The sequence below is a fragment of the Buteo buteo genome, chromosome 14 (assembly GCF_964188355.1).
Source record: "Buteo buteo chromosome 14, bButBut1.hap1.1, whole genome shotgun sequence".
In the NCBI taxonomy this organism is placed as follows: Eukaryota; Metazoa; Chordata; class Aves; order Accipitriformes; family Accipitridae; genus Buteo; species Buteo buteo.
The window spans coordinates 24,799,785-24,825,222 of NC_134184.1; the positions used below are offsets into that span (position 1 = coordinate 24,799,785).

Below are 25,438 nucleotides of genomic sequence, written 5' to 3' on the forward strand. Positions count from 1 at the left end.
TGTATCAAAGCTAACTTTAGATATTCCCCATTGGTTAGGCTGATTTAAAATGTTTTTGATGTAACATGGAAGATTATTGAACTATATTTTTGCTGTTTCCTCCTCTATGTGCTGGGATCGCCAGCAGCATCAGTGGTAGATTTCATTACAACCAAGCAATGAAATTTCTATTCTTTCTGTATAGTGCTTTCTGTGGACCATGAAATTATTCGCCTGTATGGAATGTTGAGAGGTATTAACTTTTTTGAAGCACTATCAATATATAATTCTAAAGAGAAGTGTATGTAGAATACCCACACTGTACTGCTGTGCAGGTCTTGTGAATTTCCTTTTTTTTAAACGTATGGAAATCTTATTTTTAGACTGCATTGTTCTAAATTATTTAAAGTAATTTGTTTGACACATGTTTAAATGTGCTTATAATCCTAGTATCTCACTTTGTCTTATATGTTCTGCCTGATCAAATATATTCCAAGAGTGTGCTTCCTTCCTCTACGACAAGTGGTATAGGATTTGGTGAATATGGGGAATATGAATGTTATGGCCTAATCTGTAATGATGCAAAACATCTACCATTCAGTCTAACATTCAAGAGGTGCTTAAAAACAAAGCATAAACCAAAAATGTGAACAAGTGAAAAGTAAAAATGTGAACAGGTGAAAGGAAGTGAAATATCCCTTTTCAAGGATGAATGGGCTCTCATCCCTGAATTGGTGCTGCCTGTTCCTAGTGGAACAAGAGTAGCTCTGGGACTGCGTGGGATATTTCACAGCAGAGACCAGGGTGTTTCTGCCTGGCCAGAACTGCTATTGCTGCTGCTGTGTGGAGCAGGGGAAGGAAGAGGGGACACTTGGGGAACACAGACTGTAAGGAAGGAGCTGAGATTTTTCAGGAGAGATGGGATAAGAAGTGTAGGGCACACCTCTCTTAAACCTACTTTAGTCAATTCTCTGCTGACTGGACCGTGGGCTGAAATCTGTTATTTCAGCCAAAGTATCTTCCCTCTACCCCTGCTTCAAGTCTGCCTACAAAGAATCTTCAAATGTAATGGTTTGTTTCTTAGGTTATGCAATTGATAGTGAACAGTGGGGCATGGAGAAGTGACTGGCTAAGTCTTTCTTTGGAGCAGGTGTGCTGCCTTTCGTCAGTGCTCTGTGAAAGCCATTGTTTGAGAAGAAAACTCTGATATAGTACGATTTTTTTAAGATTCCAGTCTAGTCACTGCAGTTTGCAATCTGGCTTCATCCCCCCATACTTACCATAGACTTCTGATTTTAAAGACAGGAAGGGAAATTGCTGTCTGGTCAAGTGGTAAGATGGTTTTTGCCACTGATGACTCTATACTACGCTTCCGATGATGATGTTACCCTCCCTTTTGCTTTTGTTGCATTCTCTTTCTTCCTGAGTCTTGCCTATGTAATTATTCCTGTAGAGTGTGCTTTTCTTGTTGCCTGCTGGTTTGATATGACACTGAAGGGCCCCATCATCCATGCTGAACTCTTTTATGTTTATGCTATATTAATTTTCTGCTTTTGCATGTTCTTCAGCCATCTGTATGTGAGTGGCTTATAATCTTTTCTATGTTCCAAAAACTGTTCCTTTTCAGTTTTGAACAGCAAGAATTAAAGTCTTTTTTGTTTTCTTCTAAACCTCTCTTAATGGATGTCTAATAGTGAATTCTTGCTCTGACTAGAGTGGAACACTTGTACCCAATTTTTGCTACTAATTTTCTTTGCTCTCTCTGATCTTAATTCCACAGACGCTATAATAACTTTATTTGTCATTTAGTTTGGTAACTTTGATGTACTTATTAAGTGATATCTCAAGATACTTATCTTCAAGATATATTGAAGCCTCAGAATATTTTTGCATAGCATTTCAAAGATGTAAGTCTATTGATATGGTTGAAATCTTGTCCAAAATCTCTTATGCGTCAAATGCTACTGTAACTTTCTTCTGTGTTGACAAGTGTAATATTTCTGTTCACATCTGTTCAAAAGGCTGCTACAAAGATGATTAAGATTTAATGCATCTCATTGAGTATGTCAGCTGCTTCTGTGTTCTGTTGGTCCTTGCCCATATACATTAAAACACAAGCTCTGACAATGAAAATGTTTAAAATTTCACTTAGTAAGTCTTTATTGAAAAGCTGATAAATATCTAGCCATTAAAAAACCCTACAACCCAAAACAATTTTCCAAACAAGTTTTTTGGCTCTTGAAGGGGTAAAGTCAGAGCAATTGTCTCGTGTTGGTAATAAGTCCTAAGGATTATTCATGAAACTGTGAGTGTATCCTACTTAGCTTTATTAAAGGAGCTGGTGGTTTTTATGCTTCTCCTAAATGAATTTCTAAATAATTGGAGCACAGAAAGGCACTAAGTTTTGGATAACATAGTGCAAATAAAAAATAAATAGAACAGTGTCTTAGTTATGCTAACCTGTCTTTTATTAAAAAGTAGCTTATTGGCATATCTGTATATTCTAATACAATGTCAGGAGTACAGCTGTTTCAGAGTAACAAAAAACATTTTAAAACTATGCTTTCGGTAAATAAGCCTGCTTTTTCATATTCTACATGTAATGGTTGGGAAGAACTCTTCATAAATTGGTTTCGTAGATATCTTTTCCTCCAAACTTTCTGTAAAATTCTCATGTTCTGCATGATTTCTCCATAATGTAATGGGATTCTGGTCTGTTAACTCAAGTGCTGAGGCAACTGACCGTTATATGTATCTGTATGAAAACCCTTTAAAGTAAGACACTTAAATAACAGGCACGTTACCACGGAAAAATAAGGATGTTAAGCTTCCAAGAACACCCATCTTAATTAGGGTTACATAGAATGGAAACAGTATGTGATATCTTATACCTTTTCTGTTTTCAGTTGGATAGATTTGCCAGTATAAGAATTCCAGGAAGTAAAAAGGAAAGACCTCCTCTGCTGCATATGAAGCAGTCACATTCTACAGATTGGTCATCCACACCTATGGATGCGGAGGATTTTGCTCCAAAACCCATGTCAGAAAGAGAAATCATAGCGTTGTTTGAAAAAATGATGGTAAGAGTCTTACGCTGATTTCTTTTATTTAAAGAATGACAGTGTGACTAACTGACAGGTGGAGCATTCTTTTGTGCATGTGTTCTGATCTTTATCTGAATTATTAATGTTGTTGTTACGTGTTTTTTAGGGCGTTTCTCAGGGGATGAAGTCTTTAAATTACTTTGACAAGATTTTCCTCCCAGTATATTTAAAATGGAAACTAAAGGTTTTTGATTATTAGAAGTGATATTATGCAACAGATTTTGAGGAGCAACAAGAAATGGGGAATCCTGCTTGCTTTCAAGACAACCTGAAACTTTTACAAAAGCATTTTATGCCTTGAATGTCATCGCAGGGTTTTGTTCTGAACCTATATTCCATGTCACTCTTGCACAAAAAGGACTTAAGGTTCTTGCCTCCGAAGCAGCTTTTGTCTGCACATGCTGTCTCAAATTTGCTTCCTTCCTTCCTTAGCTGTCATTGTTACTGTGCTACAAAAGAGCAGTCGCTTGCTGGAAAGATCATGTGGCATTGGTACCACCTCAATAGGTTGAGGTTTTTTTGTCATCATGATGATGGCATTTTGGGCAATTCAAAACTAAACATGGAATGGCCTTGAGAGAAGAGAGTGACTGCAATCTGAATAGCACAAGAGGACATTAAGAAGGAGAGTGATGCCTAGGTTATTATTTCCCTCTCTGCCTCACAGCAAGTAACAAGTAACTCTTGAAACACAAAAGGACTACCAGGGGCTGGGATGTGGAGGAAATTAAATGTGCTATGAGAGAAGTACCTTTATGGAATTTGTAATTCCTAGTACTCAATGTTAGTTTGGTTTTGAAGATGCTTTTGTGGAACTGTTGAGAGCTATGACTGAGAGACAGGATTCAGGATTTTCATGGTTAAGCTTCTGAAGGGGAGGACTAATTTACTGCGTTACAAACTTTTGTATTTGTACTTGTTCTCACATGGTTCATTTTTCTTGGTTTACCTTGGTGTCTATAATATTTTACTTCTGTTAAGAAAGTTCACTGTGAATGCTAGTTGCTCAAATGTTAGGAAATGGAAGAGGTTTTTTTATAAAACTTGAAGGTATGCTTCCCTGCACGCACCCCCTGCTACATAAGCGTAGGTTGTATTTCTCTACCATCCCACAGAGATTCTGGTGTAGGATAGTGTGTGATGTTGAGACTATGCCATAAAAAAAGGAATAAATAAATCCTGAGAAACCTTCTACTGTGTGTCTAGGTAAACAGAAATGCTTATAATCCATGGAACCTGAAGCAATTAATTCCAATTTTATAAGTACTTTGCAAAAATATGTTGAAGTAGTGATGACATCCTGGATAATTTGAATGCTTTTCTAGTTTTGTTGAATAACAAAGCACTTAAACTGTCTTTGATAAACTACTTTATCAGTGTTATTTTAGCTATAACATGTAATATAGAAAGGATTCTTCAGATTATCCACACTCAAATGGACTGGAATAAAGCTAGTTTAGTCACAGTATATTACATAGCTAATTATATATTGTAGGCTCTAGTTTGCTGTTCTGATGAAATGAAGTGATTTTGGGGGGGTGGTGAACAATTTGAATGTTGTAGCCAGGCTTTTAGAGTTAATTTTGCACACAATAAAAATAGTCAATTGGTTAGTACTGAAGGGAGCAGTTTCTGAATTCCGAAGTTTCACTGAGTGCGTTACATTATACTTTGTGTTTTCCTGGATACATACTGCTTCCTTCTCCCAACCTTTTATACAGTGGCATCCTGAGTGGTTTTGATAGCAAAAGTTATGAAAGAGCTCCTAAAACTGGACAGTTAAAGCTAATAATTAACTGTCATTTAGCTCCTTTTATTTCTGTTAGTGCTATTAGGAAAGCATCTATGTGAAATGACTTATTTTACAAAGAGGTATTGCTCACCTGTAGTATAACTTTAAACGATTTAAGAAGACATAAAAGAAATGAAGTATTTTATAAACTAAGCCACATCTGACGTGCCCTTTGTACTGCTGAATACTTATAATCTGTATAAATCAATTGCTTTAATGATGTTTGATTTATTAAAAACAACAACAAAGAAATTACTTCTTACTGTGCACACAGGCTGAATATTTCCTATAAATAAACATGCCGTTACATCTAGGATTATGGAATATAGTTTGTACTGATAGGTTTCTTGCTTCCCCTTTTTTATTTTATTATTACTTTTTTTTAATGTGATTAGAAGGTAGATATTTTTTTCAGGAAAACCAAGCTCTTTGTTTTCTCCTTGTTATTTAAGTTCAGAAGTTATTTTTCAGAAAAATTAAAAAAGCAAGTCTGAAGGAAGTGCAGAACTGCTTTAAACAGAAGAATGAACTTTGCAGTAGCTACAGGCTAATGTGAAAAGCTTTTTTTGTTTGTTTGTTTTCCTTCGTCCTTAGGTAGGATATACATGCATTTCAATGTTATGAAAAAAACTTGTGGCATGTTGCAGGCACGGTACTGAAGATGTGATAACTCTCAGGAAACACTGAGAAAGACCTAGCCATATATTTTTTTTTAAACTTAAAATGGAATACTTTAGTTTCAGTATTCTTACATTTGTGTTTATGTAGGTTGTAGGGGTCGGCGTTCGGAAGATCTCGCGTTGTCACGGAAAGTTAGAGGGTTAGTCGCAGCCTTGTGATGTACCTGTAACCCCACCTCCCCTTGTTAGTATAAAAGGAATTAACTGCGCAATAAAAGGCGGAAGTTGGCGCTCACACTGTGTGTGTTATCTGTCTCTTTCCCTGGTCAGGGCCGACCAGTGATCTAAGCGTGGCACCTTGATATGTAGCGAATGCTACAGTAGGTTTTAAAAATACAATTTAAGTATTAAATAAAATACAGCTACCCTTATTAAATATACATGTAAAGTGTATATTCATTTGAAGCCAGTATTGCTATACAATTACATCCCTGTGGAGAAGAATTCTGAGGCACAGCGTTCCAAAGACATTTATTGGAACTTGCAGAAAACCCCAAATTTATCTGGTAATGTCAAGTTGGACTTGATTTTAGTAATGTACAGTACGGGTTGCCATTTGTGTATCTCAACAGATGTGTTGCCTGGTAATAAGTATAGTCATAAATATGTTGTTGTGTATTTAAAAGAAGGTAATTAATTAAACTGAAATACTACATAAGATGAGAAATACCTGTAGCAAGCTAGGATAACAAATGAAAGGCTAGAGGGAATCCTAACATTGTAGTAGTTTTGGCAATCTGATTGATTTTGATTTCCCCCCTCTCCCCCCTTCTAAGCTAAGGACATGTCTTAGATAAGGCATAAAGATTTTTGAGCAGTTGTTGAGAACTTAAAATTGTAGTATTTTTCTGGCTTTGAAAGGATTTGTTATTGAAAAAAACTTAAAGAAGTAAATTGAAAAGAACTTCCTTACTTGTCCTTATTTTAAATGCTTTTTAGCGATCCCCAAATCTTTATGTCCAAACCCATATATCAATGTCAGAATTCATTGATGAATTGTAAAAGTCCTGCCTAGTTATGTAATTAACTGCTAAATGCTTGACCAATAAATTAAAATATTTAGATTGATTTGTTGTGCAACTGGTATAAATTTTTGGGTTTCCACCTAACCATTTAACAGCATGCTTAACAACCTTCATGTACCCTTCCTTTGAGCAGACAATTACTTTAGGTTTTTGTTTCTGAAATACTAAAGGCACTACTTTTTGTGGTTGTTTGTGTTCTTTCTCATCTTAAAAAAGCTGCAGTGACTTTTGTAATCTTTGATAGAGACAGGTAACTTTAAACATCTTTCACTTTTTTCCCAAACGGTGTATACACAGAAAAAAAAATTTCCACTTTTTTATGTCTTGGAAGAAAATGATTTCTTTGCATATAATATATGATCCTAACTGTTTTTAAGTTATATGTATTTAAGCCTGGTTTTGTTTTGGTTTTGTTTAATTTTAGTATGAATATTTGAGCCCATGCAGCATTTTTGGATCATACCAGGTTTCCCATCATTAAATAAATCATAGTAGTTTCTTGTTTGCCTTTCATCCAAGAAAAGCTAGAAAATGCAGCATGGCCATTCAAGATAATGCCCACAACATTTGATTTAGTATGAGGTAACTTGCAAAATATTCGGGAATATGTGTGTCCTTATGCACTGCTAGAATTTTGGTTTGGGCCTAAGCAAATAGTTTCTCTGTGAATTTTTTGATCAAAGGAATACACTATTTTTGAGGAGCAGAACTATGAGAAAAGATTGATGATGTGTGGCCTCCTTTCTTGCAGCTCGTTTAGATAAAGATGTTTTACATTGACTTTCAGATGTAGGAAGTAATGCAAATAAGCAAGCTAGCTGCCAAGGAGGCAAAATGCTATATTATTATTGCTTGAATGAAAGAACTTTTTACAGCATGCACACTGTACTTATTTGATACTAAAAATATAAAATAATTATATAGTGTATATATAGTACCAAATATATGAATCTGATACTATAAAAACACTATATAGTATCAATAAATAATAAGTAATAATTTAAATGCATACTAGACTGAAGTAAGGAACTTTTTCTAGTCCTTAAAGAAAGGAAAGAGTAACTTTTGGTGGGGGGGGGAAATCCAGAATCTACACAAAATTGTCCTAATTGTACTTTGAAGAAGTTCAACTTAAGGGGTCAAGCATTTTCTGCAATGTCTTCTCACAGTTCGGATGTATACAAAACTCTAAATATTTCTAGGAACTGTGCTTGGTTCTGTCATATACAATATGGAAAGTAGTGAAAGACAAGGAAACAAGTTTCAGTATAGTATAAAATTTTGGTCTTTAGGCTTTTTTTTCTTAAAATTTTAAGGTTATGAGTTTGCTTGCTGTTTGTCTGTCTTTGATTTCTGACTAGGTGAAATAGCCTTGTTATCAAGATGGTTACCCACTGATTTTGTAGTGTTGCTCCTGCCAAAGCTGGTGGGGATTCACCTCGTGAGTCTCAGCTGAAAATAACTGCAGTAATTCTTGCTAAGCTTGAGTGACCATAGTAAGGCTGCATGTGCTCGTGCCTAAATTGTTTCTTAAAGCTTATTTTTTATTTTTTTTTTTTACATCCAGCATGATAGGAAATTTCATTTCTCACAGATGTGGAACTGATTACAATGTTCAGAGCATTTCTAGGCTGGAACAGAACTCTCTGTGTCAGAAATGTCAACAAATAGCTGCTGTGTGGCTTTGAATGTGCATCTCCTCTTTTTGACCTCTGGGTTTATGTTGAAATGAATGAATTGTGATGGGTTTTTGGTAACAGTTGAAGTTGTTGATTTAATGATGAAATCGTCAAGAATTTGGGCCTTACCTATTGCAAAGGTGAATATTATTTTGGGAACTACTCAGTGCAAAGCCGATTCCGCTGCCCAGGACTAAGTATTTGGGAACTGAGGAACAGAATTATAGAACAAATGGATATATCATCAAAAAGATATTTCTAAGAGACTGGTTTGAGTACATTTATAAATGTTTTAGTAAGTGTTAAATAATGCTTTTCTGTAGTTTAGTGTGTGTGTGTGTATGTGAAACTGTAGATGATTTCTAAGAAGAGATTATGCTAGTAATGGTTATGATGCACTTGTTCATCCTGGGATAGTTGACTGTTTTTTTTAGTCTGAGTTGCTAGGGAAGATAGATAAGGATTTTTACGGTTGTTAGTAACATGTAACTTTTGAAAAGTTTTTTGTGTAACAGCTTTCATTTGCTCAAGTTCTTATTTTTCTGTCTTTATTTTTTTAAATCAGTCTCTTATAGTTAAACAACTGTGTTGCTGGATGACATTTAAAGCTTTTTTTTTTTTCCCCCCTCCCATTCTAGGAAGATATGAATTTAAATGAAGACAAGAAGATGCCATTGAGAGAAAAGGATTTTAATACCAAAAAAGAAATGGTGATGCAATATATTAGCACTGCTTCGAAGTCTGTAAGTAAATTTCTCTGAAGTACATAAAAAAATGACTTAATGTTTACATTATTTCCTACTGGAAAGAAAAAGTGATGCATGCATGTTAGATTCTTTTGACTAACTTTTGTTTCTTATAGACACAAACATTTTTAGAGGGCCCTATCATTATTTTACAAGTTGCAATGAAAGATATTCACTTGTACTTGAGGTGTGTCTTCTAAACACAGAAAAGCATTTCTTTTTGGTAAAGGTGTGGCTATTAGTGGAGATGGAAAGATTCTGCAGAAAACTTCTTGGAAAAGTTTGATGTGAACCTTTCTTGTTTTCTAGCACTGTTAAAAAAGAATTCCTTAACTGATTAGCCTTTTTCATACTTCAGTACAGAATTCATGTTTTGATGCTGTGTAATAGTTGGTAACGAAAGTGTTGCACATGAACCCAATTAGTGTCCATTTTTTACTTATAGGGATAATTATTGGTTGTTTTAGAGAAGCGCAAAGAGTTGTGTACTGGGCAGTTTAAGGATTAGGTTGGCATGTGTACTGGGCAGTTTAAGGATTAAGTTGGCATAAGAAAAACTGCTTAGTTTTTGCAAAGTGGGGACTGACTCCAGTGCTAAATGCTGCACTGCTAATATTTTTCTTAGACCTTTTGATTGTTTTAGAATTCATATATTTGTTTCTTTGACTCTCATTGCTCCATGCATGTAGAGATATAAGTAAAAATTGCCCATATGTAATTAAATACTGAGAAAAGAAGACGTTAAATATAGTAATTTAAATGAGGTATTTATGTTATTGTCTACTTCAAATGATGTACCTTATTAGTGTAATGCTCTAGCACTTTTAGAAATGTAGATGCCTAGTGCAGGACCGAACTGTCTGGAGACTATTTTATTTAAGATTAGTTTATGAAAGCTACTAGTCCTTCTGTAGCATAAAAGTTCCTTAGTACTGGAAGATTAGGAGGTCTAGCCTGTTTTTCTGTTTTTAGAGATATTTCATGGGAAATCAGGAAACTACAGGCTAGTAAATCTCACAACATTCTTGAAGTTTCTCAATCCAAAAAAACCAGCATGTCAAGGTTTATATGTCATCGATACCCCTAGTCCACACCCATTTTAAGACCTCAGTTGTTTGATCTAAAAAGTAATGTGATAATAGGACATGGCTGGCTCTGCAGAGTTGCTGCATCTGCATTTATTTCTGGAATCTTAGCATCCTGATGATGGTGATGTTAGGACTCTTTCTCAAGAGAAAGGTTTTCATGTTTTTCCTTCCTGATATTTAATACTTGCAACGAACTGAAGCTTATAGCAGATAGGTTTCATTGATCCTTCTTTCTGAGTGCCATTTGCAATAAATATTTGTTTTTTGTCTTTGGTTGTGATCACACTTGTTTTTTGGCAGTGGAACTTCCTGCACTATGCCCAAAGCAGCCATACAAGGTACTCTATCGAAGAGGACAGGTCTGTTTCCTCCCCCAAGGTAGCGATGCCTCCTCCAACAGCATTTTTTTGCTTTCTGTTCCCCTCCTCCACTGCCAGCCCACATATCTCCCTTTCTGCTGTGGGAGATCACTGAAGACTAATTCATGCAGGGAAACTCTTGTCTTTACTGAACTCTTGTTTCTACTGTTGTGTTCTTACTGGAAATGGCATTCACCCATTGTATAACTGGGAAGAGCTGTTTCTGTGATGCATAGATTGAGCTGCTTGATACAATAGTGCTTCAGATGAATTCAGTTTAGTGCTGGAGCTACTGGGATGGGAAACTCCTTCCCTCGACCTTGCAAACTCTTGTTCCTGGCATGGTCTTTAACGCCTCAAGCGCGTTGGACTGTCTGAGTGCCTTCTCAGTCTAGAGAGAATAGTGCACTGCATTCCCGGGATACTTGGCTAAATTTTGGTGTACCTTGACTTGATAAAAGAGTGTCATACTTTTTCAGAAGAGCTGAAGTGCCATATAGCTCCTGCCTATTATGTGCAACTAATCCCATCTTAGGTCTTTCTATGAGTGATACTGCAGTAACATCTTTTGATTGTTCATACTTCTCAAACTTTAAGGAGACAAGTACTAAGCTATATCATGTTGGGACAAATATCCTTATTTGCAAATGCTATGCAGAGTACTGAGCAGGTTTCATTTAAAGCAGTTATCATTATAAAAACTATTAAAATGAAGAACAGAGTCTGCACCTTGAATGAATCGCTGAAAGTGAAGCAGCCTCAGGTGATAAAAGCAGACTCCACTGTAGTCAAAGCTTCATCATTGACCTCAGTATCAGGGTTTCTGTTTCTTAGAAATGCACAACTCCTTTCCAATATTCACAAAGCACATCTCTGTTACTGACACATCTAGAAATTATGCTGGGTTTGGTGGGGCTGTTCTCAGGTGCTTATGTATGGAGTACTGTGAGCTACCTCTGTATGCGTGAGATGTTTGGAATGGATCCATCACTTAAGGACTCAAAGTTACTTAGAAGTAACCAGAGTTCTACAGACATGCATTGTCCAATACTCATTCATTTCACTCCACTTTGCTTAGACACTTCTTGAACAGCTAGCTGAAAGCATGCTTCTGTATATATGTCTGCATATGTTTGTAAGTATGCTGTTACCGTCACGCTTTATAATGTGTTCAGGGGTTCCCTGTAGAAGAATTGCTGAGAATAAACAGTCTTGGGGTTTGGGATACTAGTAGTACTTACTGAAAATCTGAATGATAGCAAAAATTGTATGCTTGGAAGAATTCTGCTCAAGTGCCTCAGTATTCTGCTAGTACTTTCTTGTTTTCTTGTAATGTATAGTGTTTAGATGAAGCCTTATTTCTTCTCTTAAAAACCTTATCTTAGAGAAGTATATCGCATATTGTTTAAACCATCATGGCTTAGAAATCTTGAATGAAACTTCTGTCTGCGGTGGTGTCATGTCTTATTTATCAGGAAACAGTTGGAGAAGGGAACAACAGTTGTGTTTAAAGGCTATTATGTGAGTGTGAATTCTCATCTACCAAAAGCAGTGTTGTTCTGCTTCTTGTTAGAAATTGTTATATCCAATGTATTTTCTGTGATTTTGTAGCTGTTTGTATGTATTATGATTATCTGAGGTTAGAAAGTGTCACATTTTTAAGTGCTGTATAAACACATACAAAGATGTTCCAGCCCAGAAAAGTTTTAAAAATCAATTTCGATGGAGTTAATACTCAAGTGGAAATAAAAGAAGCATTTCTATAATGTTACTCTACCGTAAGTTTTGCTGTTCTGTATGTTGAACACACGCAAACTGGGTTTTTAAAGTGAGTTTTCTTCACAAGATTTTGTTTTTGTTGTGCAGCTTACTCGCTTGTAATGTTTTAACTGAATTAATTAATGCTGACTTCATACTGCATCTGCTCACAGACCAGTTGTTCTTCAGTTGAGCAATTAAATTTCTAGAGGCACTGATGCCTCAAGTTATTTCCTGTTTCTCAGTTAACTTGAGCATTTTGAACTTAAGCAGCTTTTCCCATGCTGAAATATAGCTAATATAATCAGTTTCACAATTGGTACCAAATGCAGCTCTCATTTTATTTAAGCACTGGCAGATGTATCATATTGTTATTATCTTGCAGAACCTTGGCATAACTATGAATAAGTGGTACTTGGTACTGTGGGTATGTTGTACAGACATTCACAGTTTATTGGCATCTTTTGCACAGGGTAGTATTTAGGTGGGGAACTGAGTCTGAAACGGAATGGCTGGTTACTGTCTGGATGTTGATGTGAGTCTCCATTGCTTGTGACGCTGTCTTCAGATGGGTCAGATGAGACTCTCTGAAACGTCATTCTAGTGAATTCTTATAGTCTGACTAGGCTTTTGTCCCATGTGACTTTTCCACCGCACACATTGCTATTGATTATATTAAATTACTTCCAAAATATCTTCTAACCATGTTAACTATATGTTCTGTCCATATGACTGCCCTATATGACTGTTTCTGCATCAAAAGAAAGCAATTTTACTGACTATTTACAAGTATCTTAGTTATACCCAGCTTGATCAATTTTATAGCAGGAACTGCTGGGGGAAGTCACTGGAAATGACAGATTCTCCATCCAGGATATTAATCCATATGCTTAGGCATACAAGTAGTGCTTATCAACTAGTCTATGCACAGCAGGAGCTGCCAGGAGAATTTCTGGGACTTTTTGAAGTTTCCAACTGGAGAGCTCCTGTAACATTTAGTTAAATACTTTGTCATGAAGGCTGCTAGGAGTTTGTTTGGTCATCTTGTCTCTAGTCAGTCCATTATCTCATCTATGCAGAGAGCAGCTGGGCAGATCCAGGATCACACGGGGAACTGTACGTGCTGCATGTGCATACAGGCACGGCCCTGATCCCCTGTTACACCACAGTAGTAACAATTTCCTCCTTATATCACAGCCATAACTCAAATTCCCCTGATCGTGCCTTAGAGGTATGTATTGTCTAGTCTTAAAATGTTTGGGGATTATTGTAACAGGATATTGTAACTGTATATAAGCTCTTGAATAACCAGACAGAAACCCTTGTTGCCAGTTCCCCTTAAGCCAGTGAATTTGTAGTGTTTTGGGCAACTCATGGTGTACTACCTTTTACCTTTCATGTTTTATCAAGTCTGATATTTAGTTCTTAATGTTATGAATGCTTTTTTGTTTTGTTAAGGATCTTCTATGTTTGGCTTGGAGATACTCTCCAGTTGTTTTTTCATTCCTCTTTAGATATAGCTGTGTCAAAGCTGTAGGGGAGCTCAGCTTTCTTACCTTATAGAAGTGCAAGTAATTATACCATCTTGGTGAGGAGCATAAATTGTTTATGGAATAAGTTTGCCAACTAGATGTTTTTGAGGAGGCGGTGTTCTGTTCGTGGCATTACCAATACATACTGTTCGCTCTTGGACCCAGAGAATATCTGAAGAGATTAAAGTAAGTTCCCTTGCTATAGGGCCTTTCTGACTTGAGTATTATGTGCCTATGAACTAAACACAGAACATGAAAGAAAACTGAAGACACTTAGTTTCTTTTTGTCTGTGAGAACATTTATTGTTATGGATTTTTTTTTTCTCTGGGTTTCCTAGATCTCAAATTCTAAGGCTCCCCTCAACCCTCATTCCTTCCTGGCTATCTCATCTACTTTTTTGTGGAACATAGTTATTGGAAGTGACTCTTGTATTTAAGCAAATAGTGATCTCCATCAATTCAGTGGCATGTTTAGAATGACATTCCACATACTATGTGTAGTGTACCAAAATACAGCATGAGATGCTATATTTTCAGGGTAGTTCCTGGCAGTAGTCTGTTCTTTGGCAATCTGGAACATCCATTTCTCAAATCTGAGGAAATGTAGTTGGAGCGGAGAGGTAGTATAGCCCCCAGTAGCCCCCCCAATGTTCCCTTATCACAGAGTGTCATGGTCTAAGCCTAGCCGGCAGCAAAGCACCACGAAGCTGCTTGCTCACTCCTCCCCACTGGTGGGATGAGGAGAAAATATAAAGAAACGCTTGTGGGTCGAGACAAGGACAGGGAGGGATCACTCACCAATTATGGTCATGGGCAAAAGACAGGCTCAACTTGGGGAAGAAACAAAATCAATTTAATTTACTACCAATCAAATCAAAACAGGATAATGAGAAGTAAACCCAGACCCGAGCACACCTTCCCCCACACCTCCCTCCTCCTGGCCCACCCCCATCCCGGTTCTCTCCACCTCCCGCCTCCGAGCGGTGCAGGGGGACGGGGAATGGGGGTTGGGGTCAGTCCGTCACACCTTGTCTCTGCTGCTCCTTCCTCCTCAGGGGGAGGAGGACTCTGCGCTCCTCCCCTGCTCCTCTGCGGGGTCCCTCCCGCAGGAGACAGTCCTCCACGAACTGCTCCAGCGTGGGTCCTTTCCATGGGCTGCAGTCCTTCAGGCACAGCCTGCTCCAGTGTGGGCTTCCCCAGGGAGCGGCGGCCATCTTGTGGGGCCTCCACCCCCTGCTCCGGCGTGGGCTCCTCTCTCCCCGGGCTGCAGGTGGGCATCTGCTCCCCCGCTCCCCTCCGCGGGCTGGGGGGACACAGCCTGCCGCCTGGTCTCCCCACGGGCTGCAGGGGCATCCCCTCCTTCCTCCCTGCCCTCGGGATCTGCACAGCGGTTCCTCTCCCATCCCGATCCCCCGACTCCCGGCAGGTTTCCCCTCTGGAATCTGTTCTCCCAGAGGCGGGTCCGGCTCCCAGCAGGGGAAGCTTCCAGCAGCTTCTCACTGGAGCTGGCCCTGCTGACCCTACCCCGCTACCAAAACCCTGCCACACAAACCAAAAACACAGAGTCATAGAATAGAATGATTGAGACCAGAAGAGAGCTCTGGAGATTGTCTTGTCCAACCCCTTATTTAGTCCATTTTTTAATATCTCTGATAGAGGAGACTGTACAGTCTGCCTGGGCAACCTGTTCCAGTGCTTTAACAGCCTCATGGTTAAAAAAAAACAAGGGGGGAGGGGAGGAATTTGTGTTTGTCTGTTGTTTAACTAATTTCCTGTATTTCAATTTGTGCCTCTTGTCCTTTCACTGATAGGGTTCCCCTGAGCCTTCTCTTCTCGGGGCTAAACAATGCCAGTTGTATCAGCCTCTCCTTGTAAAACAGATGCTCCTTTAATTGTATCCACAACCCTTTTGGAAGTCATTCCAATATGTCCATGTCTGTCTCATGCTGGGGATCCCAGAAGTGGACACAATACTCCAGATGTGTCTCACCACCACCGAGCTGAGTTGAAGGATCATCTCCCTTGAGCAGCTGGTGATGCACTTCCCTATGGTCGACCCCCATTTTTTTCCCCACAAACCTACTTTCCAGCTGATTAGCCCCAACACGTGTCGGTGCATGGGAGTATCCCTCTTCAGGTTCAGTTTTTAACGTTTCCTGTTGTGGAACTCCCTGAAATTCCTCTGCCCATTTCTCCTGTCTGTTGAGGTCCCTCTGAATGGCAGCACAGCAGTCTGGTCTGTCAACCACTCTTCCCGTTTTTTAACTTCACCTCTCTGCTAGAAACTATTTCATCACATTCTGCTTCAGGAGGAGAAAAGTTCAACTGCTGACTTAAGCCACTAGATAATCAAGTATTATTTAGTAACTCTCTTTATTGCTACATGACAGAATAGTTGTGCTTCTGTTCTCGAAAAGGAGTCTTTCCAGTGAATTAAGTCAAATATAGGTTTTATACCCCACTGTATGCCTCTTTTTTGGAATTTAGATATGTTCGGTAGAAAATATATCTATCCTTCTTCATGTCATAAATAGATATTAGGTTGAGTAGACTTATTTTCCACTGTCTACAAATCTTTTCTTTGCTGCTACTTAAAAAAAAAAGGGGGGGGGGGGAGGAGGATACTCTTAAGAATAGGATCAATGCCTCTTAGATTTGCCATTTTAGTTGCAAATTGTAGAACTTCATTAGTTCAGTATAACCATTGCTTTGTTTAAAACAATGGATACAATATACCCTTTGGAAGAGCCATTAATATCTTGAGTTTACTTTAAGCAACATTTGACACCACAGATACAATGATGAGTCAAAGCCAGTGTCTGTCAACCTATATTGCTTGGAACAGAAAATATCTTGTTTGCACAAAACTACTTTTGCAGTGCTGCATTACCTTGCTATTGCATTTTCATTTCTATCTCCATTCTCCGTGTTTCCATTTGCCTTCCCACCTGCCAAAAAAGAGCAAAACCCAAAAAAGCAAGACAAAATCCAAACCCAAAGGTTGAGTAAGTGTCCTTATATTATTGCATCAGTAGTCATATTTGTGTTGCACTGCATCCTTACAGATGGCAAATAGAATAAATAAGGAGCTGGGATTTATCTTTAGAACATCAGTGGTTCTAACAAAGTCTTTTTTCTTTTTTTTTATTTTTTAAGTTCTTTTGCTTTATCCCTTAGAGCCAAAGCTAGTCTGTTTTTATAATCCCAGTCTCATATACTGGTCATCTGAAGGACCTCTAAGGGAAAAGTGTTTTACAACATTATCTGCAAGAAGTCAAGTTACTGCAGTAACATCCTGAGTACTCTTCTGGTGTGCTGGTTCTTCCCTCTGTATTCTCATATGACTGCAGTCACCTTTTTGGATGTGTGCTCTGTGATCTTTTCAGAGCAGCTCAGAATTGTTTTTCTCTTCTGTTGAGTATTGAAAATTAAGAAGTTTGCAATGCATAAACAGAATCCATTCATTACAAAAATTGTATTTTACTGAGTGTGCATGATACATTTCTACATTTGATGCCTGCTGCTTTTAACTACTGATTATAAATTTGTTCATAAATTGACAAAAATTTAGTCAGCATTTAACATATATAGTAGATTGACAACCAACAGTTACAGGTTTAGGACTAAATTTTATCTTTTCTCTCCCCTTTTTTTTCAAGGAACAGAAATGAAGGTTAGCCATTAATAATCTATTCAAATTCTATATATGCCAAATAAAAATGAATGTTTTTTCTGTATTTCAGGGAAGTCTCAAGAACAGTCGAAAAATTTCACCCCAAGAGTTTATTCAGGAATTAAAATCTGGGTCAACAGATGAAAGACTAGTCACTTGCTTAGAATCTCTCCGTGTGTCCTTGACTAGTAATCCTGTCAGGTAACATCATTAACACATATTGCAAAGATTAATCATATTCTTATTTCTTAATGGATTAAAATTAATGGATCTGTAGATATGCATGTTTCAAGGTTTTCCAGTTAATGTATGCATTAGCGAATGGTTGTACCTTTTTTCTTTTTTTGTTTTTATTGATTATGTATCTTCTGTAGATCTATTTTTCAGTAGAGTTCACTGGTCTGTACAAGGTCATGCTAAGAGAATGTAAAACAACTGTAGTGCAGAGCAGTTCACTTTGTTTTCTAGTGCTAAATAGTCATAAGTATTTTTCATTTTTATTTTTTTTAATGTTCTCTTAACTCTTTAATCTTTTAACTTAATTTGTTAAGGTGAGAGAGAGAGAAGTGAGAGTTAATGGGAGATAGGCACCTTGGCGTAAGTTTGTGAGCCAGAAAACATATATGTTTTTAATTGTATGGTCCTCCTTCTGTCCAGTGTGCTTTAGACTTTCTTGCTGCCTTCTAGTAATCTTTGCTGTGTCTGTGGGGTTTATCTAGACAGAAGAGAGCACAACATTAGTTTACCTGTATTTTTTTAAAAAGGTTAACTCTTCAGTAATCATAACTCTAACACTGATATCAGTCCTTACATTTAATTTTTATTTGATCCATGCAGCTTGATTTATGGATGCTGGCTTTATTTTATTAAATTATATTTTTTTCTATTCTACTCTGTTTATAACCCTTTGTTTTAGAGTTCCTATTTAAGCCAATGGTTGAACACATGACTTTGGGAAACTGTTTTGGATTTGGTGTAAAATAATGCAAATGCAATGTTGGGGATGCTTATGATGGTACATGATTAAAAAAGGATTAGGCAACTTTCTTCTTTCTGCATCTGGCTTTGCAGAGTTGCTGATGTGGGTCTTCTGTATGGGTGTTTGCTTCTTTCCTTCTATTAATTTATTTTTGAATTGGATTTTCTTATTTAGAATATGTAATGGTTCACATGGGAAGAAACATGCTTTACATTAACCTGAGTTCTTTTTTACAGAAGATACACCTCCTCTGTGAATGTGAAGCTACTTTTTGATATAGTATTGCTTCCCCTTCTTTATTTAAAAAAAACCCAAACAACCCACAACCCCAGAGATTTTTTTTTATTTACACTTATGTTGATTTAACAAAGAAAACTTTGCTTGTTAGTACGCATCTGGAAATAGAAACACAAAGTGTATGAAATGTGTGACAATTTAAGTTTAGAGCACTCTTTCCTCTCTGTTGTTGATGTGACTCTGTTTTCGATATGACTGAATAGATGCCCTTTGCTGCCCCTTTCCCACACACCAAGAGAAAAGCTAATCCCCCTCCCCCAAAAAACCTAAACAAACCAAAACCCATGATCTTGGTGAGGTGCTAGTTCTGCCTGACAGCACAGTACTATGTGATAGGACATGAAGGGTCGGGGAAGGTGGAGAAATGGTATCAGAATAAAGAGTGTGGAGGCCACTATGAGGGAGCAGTGTTGGTCTATACTTCAGGCATTTGATAGAGAATGCAAGTTGAAGTGGCCGGTGATGTTGTAATAGAACATCCGATCAATACCAAAAGTCTGGTGATCAATATTATCTGGAAGAACAAAGTACAGAAAGTTAGGAGTTTTACAGCAATGAAATATTACGAAATTTTGGACTAAGTAGGTTTTCCACATGTTTCAGTAAGGAAAGGATTGAAATCTGTAGATACATGTTACGAGTACAGGCAAAAGAGCAAGTGCTTTTATGCATGGACAAATGGAAAAATGAATGTTTTCATAAGTTTAGTGTATTTTATGTCAATCCTTCAAAGTGTGCTAGAAGGGTGTGATACATTGTTGATATCAAAATATTGCATTGATACTTTTGAGAGATTAGTTTCGTTAACTTATTCGTACAAATAGTTCTAGACTGCACCACTGGATTTAACTTCGTTTAGTCAAATATAAACTATGGTGGGTAGAAGATTTGACAGTTGAATCTAAGTCCTAACTTGACATAATTTATTAAAATTTAACTTCAATTTGAAATATTAAGGAGAATGTAAGAGACAACATAAGAGAAGTATAATGCTTGGATTGGAGTAAGCCCCGTTATTAAGTTATTGGATGTATGGCCTAAGAATAGGTCTGAATTTGAGAGGTTTGTGTTGCAAGGAGAGTGACTGTGTCTTGCAAAAACACCAGAGAAGAGGTATTTAAGTAGGCAGCAGTTTCATACAAAAAAAATAAATCTCTACTATTTGTCCATGAATGCATTTTAGTTTACAAATCAAAAGAAGGATCACAACCAATAGTACATATGGGTTCTGAAACAGTCTTCTGGTGTGTTAAGTGGTGTTGAAAAAGACTGTTAGGATAGACCTCACTAGGCTTAAACAGAGCATTTTAAAATAGCCTTAGTAAAAAAAAAAAAGTTCTTCCATAAGGCTTATACACAAAAATAGCAAAAATGTAACAGCAGCACACTGTTATTCATACTAAAAATTTGTGGAGTAAACATTTTTAAACCATGTCCCCTTCTTTATAATGAGTAACAACAGTTGATGTTCATTGGATGAAGATATTTGTGACCTTGATTGTTCCTATCAGCAGCCAGATCTTTGTGTAAGAACTTGCTTTGACACATAAATACTAAACTCCAGTCCAGCTGCTATAAATCGATGATTATTTTTAACTCCAGCTTCATATGATATGGACAATGAGAAATAACTGATGAAGCTTTGGGATTTTATTTTGTGCATGTATAATACCTAAAAATAAATTTATGCTTTTTTTAACAGGATGAGAATTAAATTTAGATTGGATCTAGCCTAACAATCTTCACATTTGTGGGCTGTGATCTTTTTGACAATATATAATAATTTAGGTTTTTTTGCTGTTTTTCCAATTACTATACTTTAATCAACCTCTTAATCTTCTTGACATTTCAGTTTCTAATGCAAGAACTGGTTCTACAACATTGTTTTCAATTAGTTGTTTTTGTAAACTGTATTTTTAGTTCACAGAGAAAATGTGAATCAAGTGATAATGAGTAGTTTGATCCTGGTACTTAGAAAAATACGTTGAAATCTATGGCTTACTGCAAAAAGTAGTATTTATTTTCCATCAGTATAAAGATAAAGCCTTAAAAGTGATCTTGGTCACTATTCTTCAGGTAAATAAATGGGGTGGTTTTACCTCACAGTTGCCAACACAATTCATCAAAAGTGGTTCCATGATCTAGCTGTGCATAGTATACTGATAACTAGTTATCTACGACTATTTCTTCTCCTTTTGTATAATAGTTGCAACAGATTTGGCTCTTTTCATGAAGAGGACATTTTTAATAAATTGAAAATAGGGGCACTGATAGCTTGGTGTCTTGTCAGACTGACAAAAAGCTGAGTGTTTGCTCTGGATAGTGTAAGTAATCTTTGTTCTTTTGCGGAAGCACAGGAAAGGGCAGTAATACTGCGACAATATTTTAGGCGCTTGATCGTTCTCAGTATCCTCAGCTGCTGGATGTATGACAAAGCGGCTGTGCACAATTCTGTCTAATACAAAATGTGCTGATAAGTGTCTGGTAGGATCATCTTTAGGTCAGATATGGCCAGTTATACCCAAACCAATTGACAGTTATTTGCCTAATCTGTTTCAGAATGAAACACCCATCCAGGAAGAAGAAAAACTATTTTCATATATATTTACATATAAACATATAAAAGCATGTGATGTGGTTCTCTCTTTTTACAATTTTAAGTCCGTTACAGTTTTGTATCTAGCAGATGCAAAGAACTGTTTAATCCCATCCTATGACGGAACTGGAAGTACTATGTATTTCAAAAGAGCTATTGCATCTCCCTCATGTTACTTCCAACAGAATAGCTTATTTGTCTACTAGTAAGGTCCTACCATTATAGGAATATATAAATATTCTGGTTACTAATCCAAAGTAGTGATAAATAAATATTACCCAATGTGTACAATGATATGTAAATAGACAAAACAGAGAAAACAATGGAGAGGCTATAATACAAGTAAAGTAAATATAATTTTTTTACTAATTCTGATCAATGTCTTGATGTTGAACTTCTGATGTTGCAGAATGGATGCTTCCTTTTTGTGTAAAAGACTGTTTTGTTAATACACAACAAGAGATTTCCTCAGCTTAAGCTTTTTTAAGTAATAATTTAAAGAATGCACAGAAACTATTGGTACTACACCCACAACAGAATCCATGTTTTGGTGACGAAGATGGTGAAAAGTATTACATCTTCATCATGCTAACTGTATTTTTTCTAAATAGAGATGGTTCTGTAATCTGTTAATTGTAGGGTTCGGCGTTCGGAAGATCTCGCGATGTCACGGAAAGTTAGAGGGTTAGTCGCAGCCTTGTGATGTACCTGTAATCCCGCCTCCCCTTGTTAGTATAAAAGGAATTAACTGCGCAATAAAAGGCGGAAGTTGGCGCTCACACTGTGTGTGTTATCTGTCTCTTTCCCTGGTCAGGGCCGACCAGTGATCTAAGCATGGCACCTTGATATGTAGTGAACGCTACAGTTAATAGATAAAAGTAATATGCTAATTCAAAAGTGGAAAAAGTATGGAAGAGATGCCCATTATAAAATAATTTTCTGTCTCGTTGGCCAAAGACAATGATAAGAGATCCAAGGACTTGTCTTATGGCAGTAGCACAGACAGCTGACTAAAAGTGTCAGGAAATAGTCCTGCCTCTTATGGAATGAGAAGAGTATTCACATACCTGTCAATTCATTCCATAATTGAATATTATAACTTCACCCTTTACAAAAGAAATTTCCTGAGGAAATAGTCTCTACAGTTTCTCTGCTGTATATGTAATTTTGTTTGGAGCCAACTTCTCCTTCCTTCTGTGGACTTTGTTAGAAGTTCGAAGTTTAAAATATCTGTCCCTTACACAGACAATGAAGTCTAAAGAGCAAAATATTCCTTGTGTTATGACTATGAATGACAGTGTTATCTGTGAACTTCAGGGTCAGGTAATTGATCAAACTTCATAGTTTCAGCAAGACCAACAGCTGCTATCAAAGGGATGGCTGCAGTACTGCTGTCAGTCATGCTGTTACTTGTATTTGATATCAAGAGGTTTTGAGCAATAGTAAACAGGACCATGAAGCAGCTGTCTCATGTAGAAAAAACATGCTGACGTTTAACCATCCCAAAAGATAGCTTTGGCAATAGCTGAAATTATAAATTTTTGTTATGTTCACTTTGAGATATTCCTATGGATTAATATCTCAGGCAGCCACTTCTGCAATTCCTTTTGGCCTTTCCTTCTCTGCCATTTACAGTTAGATTCTTACCTTTTCAGGAGACCCTAGAACAGTGTGTAGTAGAAATTTTTTTGTTTTCTTCCCTTCCCTTGCAAGGGTTTTTTAATTACAGTTCTGTGCCAGAGAATGTATAATTGTTAATTTAAAAATTAAAATTACTAAATTTAATGGCTACTGTAATTTTTTAATCTTTTTAAATTTGTTATCTAATTGCATCAATGAGTGAATGGAATGCCTCCTGATCATCTGTTGAGTAAAGAGTTGATTTGAGGTTTTAAAATGATCCAGTTATACTGCTTTTATTTATGCTGACAATTTTCATTCATTGTAATTAGTCTTTGAAATGTCAATTTTTTTAATGTTTTTTTTCTTTCTCCCTAGCTGGGTTGAAAACTTTGGTCGAGAAGGTCTGGGGCTGCTGTTGGATGTTTTGGAAAGATTGGTTGAGACAAAAAAGTAAGGATGATTTCATATAAAATTGCCAGCTTTTCTTAATATGTAAACAGCATTTAATTACACTAAATTTTTTATTTATTCAGCCAGGACAAAGTTGTGAAGAGGAGTCAGCATAAGGTTATACAGTGTTTGAGAGCCTTCATGAATAATAAGGTAGGGGATTTTATTTAATCTGGAAATCTAAATTACTATGGTTCAATCAGATAATGTATATGATCAGTGGGTATAAACCTGTGCAATTTGGAGAAGTGGTGTGTGTTGGTCAACTGTGGCTTGAAGTTCTTTCTGCTGCCACTTCCTCTCTATGGAAATATACTCAGAGAATAGTGTAAACTTTTGATGCTGATGTATGCCTTTATTACAGAATAAGTGACCCATTTTGGACTTTTCACTCATTTAATTTTTTTAATTAAGTATTTGGTGGACATAAATATCATTTGAAATATTTACTTGAGGGAACTGTTGCTTTTATAGCTATTTGATACAGTCATTTGGAGTCCCTCCGACTCTCCTTACAACTGTTCTTCTGTTGTTTAGTATGGATTGGAAAGAATTTTAGGAGAAGAGAGGAGCCTTTTGTTGCTGATCAAAGCAATTGATCCCAAGCAAACTAATATGATGACGGATATAGTTAAACTCCTTTCTGCAATGTGCATTGTTGGAGAGGAAAACATGTAAGTACTGTATTTAGCCAGAAACAGTAAGGTAATTTTCTGATATCCAAAATTATAGTTATACCTGAATGAAATGCTAAAATGTTCAATTTAAGTTTGAAAGTAATATCTGTACTATGTTGTCACTTTTCAGAATACCTTTGTCTGTGATTTTTATTATGGTCATATCAATAAGATTTTTCTTTTTGACATGTGGATGTACTGATTAGATGGAAGTATTTATACAGCCATTCTTTTGCTTAAAAATCTTTTAGCATTACTTTAAAGGTATCTTAACCATTGTAATCCAGTAAGTCATTCTTTGGCTACAAAAGTCTCCAAAGGAAACAAGTAATGCTTAAACCTCCTAAATTTGTACGCAAGAAATTGAGGCAGGTGAATAGTTTGGCAGCATAACTTCAGATAACAAATGAACAGCAAGGTTAAATATCTCTCCTGAGTGAAATGCTTTTCTTTTCTTACAGCCTTGAAAAAATTTTGGAAGCTGTAACAGCAGCAGCAGAGGAAAGGAATGTTGATAGATTCTCTCCTATTGTAGAAGGTCTTCAGGATAACTCAGTTCAGCTGCAAGTAAGCAAATTTTTTCACAAACCTCTGCAACAAGTAAAAATAAAATTACTTATTTTTCTGCATTGAAAAAGTCATTACAATAAAAAGGAGGAGGGATACTGTTTCAAATAAGGGTTAAATTTTTGGAATGTTGTTTATAATGTTATCTTTTAAAATGCGTTGTGAGAAGATTCAGTGTTGAGAACACAGAGGTGTTGCAGGTTAATTTGTTGATTTCTGTTCACCCGAATCTTACAGACTTTGGGAGTTAAATTTATACTTCCTTTTAAAATAAACCATGAGTCATATATTCAGATGCAAAAAGATTATTTCACTTCTGACGATATTTGCTGAAACTTAAAGATTAATAATAGTAAAAAAGCAAGTTTTTAGGCAACTGCTTTTTATAAATAATGTTTAAATCAGCAGAAAATCTGTTCCTCATGCCCACTTCGTGATTTCATAAAATTGCAACCAGACAGTCTGAGGAAAGAAATCTTTCACCTTATATTCAGTTTGCTTCAGTTGGGTATAGAGTTTACTGCAGAGAGACACAAAGTATTATAGTGCATTTGAATGATCATTATACATCATTGGTCTAAGAGTGTAAATATTAACTCATGTTGATTTTTATGTAATTCAGTAATTAACTGAATGCTCTTCATAATTGTTCTTATTTGTGAATATTACAAAAATGGTAAAAGATGAATCTCAAGTTTGAAAGAAGTAATTGTGTTACTCCACTGTCACCTTTTGTTTTAAATAGTCCATGTCTGACAGTAAAGATTGCTGTTTGTTTCATGTGTCTCACAGAAAAGCTAACCATAAAGGAACATTTGAAGGCGGGGAATAATT

General features: G+C 36.6%; 1 protein-coding gene across 1 annotated transcript in view; it reads left to right on the forward strand.

Moving 5' to 3' along the window:
• DIAPH3 (diaphanous related formin 3) overlaps positions 1-25,438 on the forward strand; it is a 238,607-nt gene that overhangs the window by 21,888 nt on the left and 191,281 nt on the right. The window contains exons 3-9 of the mRNA XM_075046101.1: positions 2,886-3,059; positions 8,898-9,002; positions 17,486-17,616; positions 23,286-23,360; positions 23,444-23,513; positions 23,898-24,034; positions 24,499-24,604. Of these exons, the coding sequence (XP_074902202.1) occupies positions 2,886-3,059; positions 8,898-9,002; positions 17,486-17,616; positions 23,286-23,360; positions 23,444-23,513; positions 23,898-24,034; positions 24,499-24,604 (798 nt within the window). The remainder of the gene's footprint in view (positions 1-2,885; positions 3,060-8,897; positions 9,003-17,485; positions 17,617-23,285; positions 23,361-23,443; positions 23,514-23,897; positions 24,035-24,498; positions 24,605-25,438) is intronic.